Here is a 7,181-nt window from a genome sequence, read left to right on the forward strand (position 1 = left end):
AGTCACATCTAAACAAAATAGAATCCTGGGTTAAAACTGGAAAATCAAAATCATTTATGAAAAATCCACTCATGTGAACTTTTCCCTAAACAAAATGGAATGCCCCCACTAAAAATACCCCCACTTCAACAGTCAATTAAATATTTAGGTACTTATCAGTCAGGATAAAAGATTAACCTGGTCAAACCATGCCAAACAAACGCAAACGACTAAACTCTCGTCTTCATCTATTTAAATTAACTTGGATCTTAAAAACAGATTACTAGGTATTATACAAAATTATCATCAGGCCAGTATGGTCATACTACGGTATCCAAATTTACGGACCAGCTAAACCCGCAAACATTTTCCCTATTCAAACCTTCCAATCAATTGCCCTAAGACTTATCACTGGTGCTCAGATTGAGTATATTTAAATAAATTTAAAAAAAAAAACTGTAATTCCTGCTCTATGTATCATTTTTGATTATATTGTGCAGATCGCTACTCTTATTGTTGGCCACCCCTGCTCTAACGGCATATTCACCAGTGACGGACATTTTTCTTTTTATTAACGACAGTCGATAATTTGGTAATTGGTATAAAGACGTTTTGTTCTCCGAAAAATTAACATAGATACTTGGCCACCGGGAGTTATTAGTTATAGTTCTTCAGCCATCTCATTTGATATAAAAATACACTCAATTAGTCAATTATGTGTAGAACACCTGATTTAATTTTGTAAACTCATTAACTACTACTCCATAAAACTCACCTATACCCACCCACCCACCTATTTAAGAAGTGAAGCGATTGCTCTACATGATATATGAGTTCAGTGCTACAGCTATGTTAAATAGGTAGTACCTATCTAAGATATTTGTCGCACTGTCAATAATCACAAAATTACAATACAGAAAAACTATTTCATGAAGGGAAAAAACAAGATGGCTATAACCTACAGGTAAGAAAACAAATTTTAAACACAAAATAAGAAAAATTATACTTGACTATGCCATTTTTATTGTAGTTTTGATATCAAGTTGATGAAAAAATGTAGCTATTTAAGTTTAAAAAATGCGATAATACATTGCATTATTAGTTTTTACTAAATTATACAAATAATTCGTTAAAACTTGTAGATAAAAATCGGCTATTATATACTGAGTTAAGTACAATAACTTTATAATATTAGAGCTAAAATATTACCAAATTATAAAATCAAAATAGGTAACATTTTGGAAAAATCTATTGTAAAATTTCTGCACACAATTTGTACCAATAAAATCAATCTAGGTGGTGACAATACACATTCTCATTATTTTTTGAAACAATGATGTCTTAAGTGACTTAATTCTGAAGCTTTGTATCATGTTGTGTATAATATTTAAATACAATCTATTAATGTTTTATAAAACTAATCAGAATCTAAATAAAACTTAGATTCCATAGACGATAAAGTTAAAATAATAATAATAAAAACACTATTTAATAACTCTAACAAAACTCCATCATATATGCGAAGTGCCAAAAATAATTTTTAGTAAATAATAATAATTTGATATAGAACATAATTTCCAAATATGTAAACAGTGTTTTGCTAACTGTATAATAAAATATACAACCAAATTCTTTATAGCCATGTACAAAAAATAAAAATATGTATACCTATGGGCTATGTTTTATAAAATATTACAATATTGTTTATTAATTACTAAAAAAATACACAAATGCAATGCTTTGTTTACCCTTTTCTTTCCATTTAATTTTAATCTTTGCATGAATATACATTTTATAGTAGGCCACAGCTTACCTTTAAAATTAAACTATTTCAACTAAAATTGTAATAAACATTTGATGACAAATAAATATTATTATATTTAATAAAAAATGAAGTTACAAAAATGAGAATTTAAATTTTATTAATATTTTTAGGAATGGACAACATTTATTTTTATAGGTATTTTGGTTTTTAAAAGTATTAAAATTATAAAATTTTGAGGGGAAGCAAAAAAACTATACAAATCATTCATTAAAAATATCTAAGTATTTAAAAGCATAAACATTATACATTTTTTATATTATTTAACAAAGTCTTATCATTAATATAAGGCACATAGCTTAAACTTTAAGACTATCATTAACAATAATTTAGACAGTCTGTGTATTTCTTGTAAAATAGTTATATAATATGCTATTCAATGTCAATTTATCGTTTTAGTATCAAAAAGTCCAATAGTACCAAGTATCAAGTAAAATTAGCTTTATATTAAAAACTAGGTACTAGGATTTCCAAAAATTTGGATTTAAATTTAACTTTCTTTCAAAATTTTCATACCATTTCTGAATTAACAAAAGTGGTACCATAGATGTTTGTTGTGGACCGCAATCAATTGCATAACTAGATACGTAATTGTATAAATTTTGTACCATTTTTTGTGTGAACTCGACAAATGTTGATACATTTTGAGTTGATTCTGTGCAAGTTGTTTGCAATTCTGTATTTATCAAAGGTTCGATAGAAATACCAATTTGAGCATTTATAGAAATTGATGGGAATTGACTGAATGCGTTTATTGGTTGGTTTGTCATATCAAAATGCTGTTTAAGATTTGAAAGCTTAAATATGGCAGATGGCTTGTTATTGGATAGAATTCCTAAAAGTTGCCAATTTGGTCTTGCATTTTCATCAGGCCAACTGAAATACACTAAAATAAAAATAAAATAAAATAATCACATATGATTGTAGTTTTATAATAACCCAGTTATTAATAATTAATGTTTGTAGATATAACAATAACAATATTAGATTATATATCATATTCACACCTTTATTAGAAAAATATAACATTTTTAACAAAAACTATTGCTATAAATATTTAAACGTATGATATATATTTAAGTAATTATTATTACTTGAAGACCTTTGGTCATATAAATAAAGATGACTTACGTAGTTTAAAAAAAAATTAATGATACTTTACTGTTATATTTACTCTAAAGTCCAGATGAATTTGGGACAACTATCAAATAGTACTGCACGACTCATAACTAATTAGGTCATTAATATTGTCTTGTAATATGATATCTAAATTAACTTTAAAACTTGATATGAAACATAGTTATTAATATTATAAGTAACTAATTTACACATAAAACAAGGATATAGATCAAAAGGAAATATTTTGTTTTAATGAGTTATAGAATGTAATTCATATAAGTTCTATTAAAATGTAATTTAAATTCATTAAAATATGTATTTAAGTAAATTCTTATAATTCCTAACATTTCCTAAATTGGTTCACAGGAACCTTAGCTATAAAGTGTAAGATGTTTAATCAAATTACTTAATTTTTTCAATGTTATACATTGAACAGTACCTATTGCTATATTTAACTATAATAAAACTATAAGTTTTAAATTAATACTATGTATGCTGTTTAATTTATGATACATTCTTACCTGAACCAGCTGTTCCCTCAGGAAATGGCACAAGTCCAGTTAAAAACACGCAAATGTAATTCACGGATTCGGCAGAGTTAATAGTTATCATAAATTTTGTTTCTTCTAAACGTTCAAAATCTGTCCGTACCTGATAATAAACATTAATACTGAGTATAATAATGAAAATAGAAAGTATATAAAAAAATTGTTTTCAATATGAATTGAAGTTCTTTGTTAAAAATCTGAAATAATGGTTGCAGCCAGGGGTATACTACCAAAAAGTCAAAGGTAAAAGATTCATAGGCAAAAAAGTCCATGGTACATATAATTAGATTAAATGAAGAATAAGATGTGATACATTATCAAACTTCCAATTAGTATTAACTAAATGATTTACCTTATAAAATTAATAAATAATCTTGAAGGCGGATATCAACATGACAATATTACAAGTTTTTTTGGACTTTAAATACTGCTTCAAACTTTTAGCACATATAATGATCAAATACTATTAGTAACATTATAACTATCACAATGTTTTTTTATATTATTTAATATATTAATATATATACCGGACTTTTAGAACTAAGACTTATCTGCAGAGGACTTTATATCCTAGTACTTTTTTACTGCAATTTATATTGTATATAACTCAATGGGTTATGCAATCACCTACTACTCACCAGTCTGCCGCTGACCAACAATCCAAACATAGCAGGCACCGAGTCCACCATGGCAACAAATCACGGTTGGACGGGATCAATCGAATATCTTAAAAGTTAAATATGTAAATATAACGGACTTGAGTGAGATATCTGAGTCACGCTAGTTGGTTGATCGCGAATCCAAGTTATGCGAGATTCCTAAACAATCGACCACGAGGATAAGAGCTGGTTTTTAGCGTCACCGCGTCTGAAACATATCAAAAGGTGGAGGCAGTGATATTGGGATTCGATTCAAACGACGACTAAAATAAGCCACAGACGTGCAGCGAACATTCTAGATGTTTGAGAAGACGAAAGAGTAATGATACTAGATGGCACATTCTAGCCGTTCTAGGACTCGTTCATTAATCTCTTATCACTTTTGATAAGGTAGATTGTAAATACCGCAATACTGTATATTCTATTGCCTATGTATATACATATTTAAAGGGGCTTTTATAAACATATTTATTTTTTAGGATATAATTAAGATTAAACTATAAATATAAAATGTACGTAATAAAATATATTATACACTTTATACATATTATTTTAAGTTTAAATTAAATCATGTTTATTTTATCTTATCAATAAAAATTATCGGTCCGATTCTATAAAGTATAAGCAATAATGCAATACATTATATTATATTTGGAGGATAATGACTAATGAGAGTCGCCTTCTCGTGGTGATACAAATAATGGATTCCACAAATATTATAAGAATATAAGATAAATATTGATTGGATAAGATCTGGGCATGTAATTTTTAATTGGACCAGGACACCTGCCGGTTCAAAAACCATAAGAAAAAGATCAAGGGAAAACAGCAAAAGATAAAAAAATACCAACATTTTTATTTTACTGTATTACGTAATATTTCATTAGATATAAATTTTAACTTTTTAATTAAAAATTTATATCACTAATCCAAGTATTCAGTTACCCATGTGTTATATCTGTTGAATATTCTCTTTACCAAGTTTGTACATTTTGAATGATTAAAAATATATAAAACTACCTTGACTTTGTTATAGTATGTTTTGGGTCCCAATGTCCCAAAGAGAGAAAAGATTAAGTATTAGTTATAAATGTTATCTTTATAGTCTTGTATGGTTTAATTACACAAAATTTAATCAATATCCATAATATTTGATTTAAATATTGCTAAACATATTTGCTTATTGTATTTTATTATGTACAGATTGTAAATGTTATTTTGTTAATAAAAATAAATATAAATAAATATTGTTGTTTAATGATTGTCTGAATAATAAAATTTAAAATGTTTATTAATTCTTAAAAAATATTACTATAACTATTAACATACTTGTTTTGTCAGCAACACTAAGTACTGAAAATTAATTTCATTTCTTCTTATCTCCTACATAAGTGTTTATTAAATATTTAGTTCCATCACAGCTACTTGCATCTAATGATGGTAGGAAAAAAAGTCTCGCGGAAAAAAAATCCAGGAAAAAAAGTATCCGGAAAAAAAGTCTCAAAGAAAAATAAGCGGGTAAAGTCGTGTATGTCGCTCTGCTGTACAGTAGGTTACAAGTGGGTTACTGTAATGGATGGAATTAAATTTGAATCCAATGATATTATATCATTGTATACAAAAAACGATTCTGAGCGAAGACGGTTTATCTGTCTAGGATATATTATAGATTATTAAAAATTTTCAAATCTTAGATTTAAAAAGAAAATTTTTTATGAATTTCTAGAATAAAATAATTTGCGAATTTTCGTGATTTTTACATATGTTGTCAAAATTCAAACTTTGAATGCTTGTAAAAAAAAAATTGTGACTACGCATTTCTTTTATTTTTCAATTTTTATTGTAAAAATATATTATGAGCCTTGTATTAAATTTTCAAATCTTAGATATAAAAAGAAAATTTTTTATGAATTTCTAGTTTAAAATAATTTACGAATTTTCGTGATTTTTACATAATATGTTGAAAAAAATTCAAACTTTGAATGCTTAAAAAAAAAATTGTGACTATGTATTTCTTTTATTTTTCAACTTCTATTGTAAAAATATGTTAGGAGTCTTGTATTAAATTTTCAAATCTTAGAATTAAAAAGAAAAACTTTTATGAATTTCTATCTAAGATAATTTGAACATTGCCGTAATTTTTACGTATTTAGTCAAAATTTGAACTTTAAATGCTTATAAAAAAAAATCTTGCCTACGAATTTTTAATATTTTTTAACTTCTATTGTTACAATGTGTTAGAAGCCTTGTATTAAATTTTCAAGCTTTTCTACCGAACAAATAAATTTTTATCGATATTTATAGAAAAAAAAACTAAAAAAGTTGAAAAATTAAAATGTCAGTAAACAGCTCAAAACATATTTTGAAAATTTTATCAAATATATAAAACGCCTATATAAACATTCAGTCAAAATTTCAAGTATCTGCGGTAATTTGTTTTAGAGTTACACCAAAATAAGGAAATCGCTAAAAGTGAAAATCCAATGTTGTAAAAATTTAAATTTCAAATGCTCATAAAAATTTAATTTGAATTTAAGGTGGAATTTTTATTTGTGATAAAGATTGAAAAACTTGTAAGGAATCTTGTATTAAATTTTTAAATCTTAGATTTAAAAAGAAAATTTTTTATGAATTTCTAGCTTAAAATAATTTGTGAATTTTCGTGATTTTTACGTATTTTGTCAAAATTCAAACTTTGAATGCTTATAAAAAAATATTATGACTATGAATTTATTTTATTTTTCAACTGCTATTGTAACAATATGTTAAGAGCCTTGTATTAAATTTTCAAGCTTTTCTGCCAAACAAATAAATTTTTATCGATATTAATAAAAAAAAAACTAATAATGATCGAAAATTTGAAATGCCTATGAATAGTTCAACTTAAGTTTTTGCATTATTTCAGTAGGCTACCCCTTTATAAATGTACACCCAAAAAGTGGGGGTAAAGTCTGTGTACAGCATACCTAGTCGAAATAATCCTTCAATTTCAATTTTTGGGGGTGGTTTCCAATGTAAAAGTGAACATCCTTGGTGCATTATAATGGTCAAAAC

At 26.0% G+C, this 7,181-nt stretch overlaps 1 protein-coding gene across 2 annotated transcripts; it reads right to left on the reverse strand.

The window, feature by feature from the left end:
- Positions 1 to 1,655: 1,655 nt before the first annotated feature.
- On the reverse strand, positions 1,656 to 4,493 carry LOC107169185 (protein OPI10 homolog). Of its 2 annotated transcripts, none has more exons than XM_089217776.1 (3): positions 4,096 to 4,493; positions 3,442 to 3,571; positions 1,656 to 2,687 (listed from the first exon to the last, which is right to left on the reverse strand). In XM_089217776.1, exons 2-3 carry the CDS (start codon positions 3,530 to 3,532, stop codon positions 2,263 to 2,265), a joined length of 516 nt encoding a protein of 171 aa, XP_089073902.1. In that variant the 5' UTR covers positions 3,533 to 3,571; positions 4,096 to 4,493; the 3' UTR covers positions 1,656 to 2,262. The 2 variants fall into 2 exon arrangements, with proteins under 2 accessions (XP_089073902.1, XP_015374329.1); XM_015518843.2 differs by having other exon boundaries at positions 4,107 to 4,492.
- Positions 4,494 to 7,181: the final 2,688 nt, after the last annotated feature.

This window comes from Diuraphis noxia, unplaced genomic scaffold, assembly GCF_037042655.1.
Source record: "Diuraphis noxia isolate RWA-SAM2 unplaced genomic scaffold, SU_Dnox_SAM2 contig0001, whole genome shotgun sequence".
NCBI classification, from domain to species: Eukaryota; Metazoa; Arthropoda; class Insecta; order Hemiptera; family Aphididae; genus Diuraphis; species Diuraphis noxia.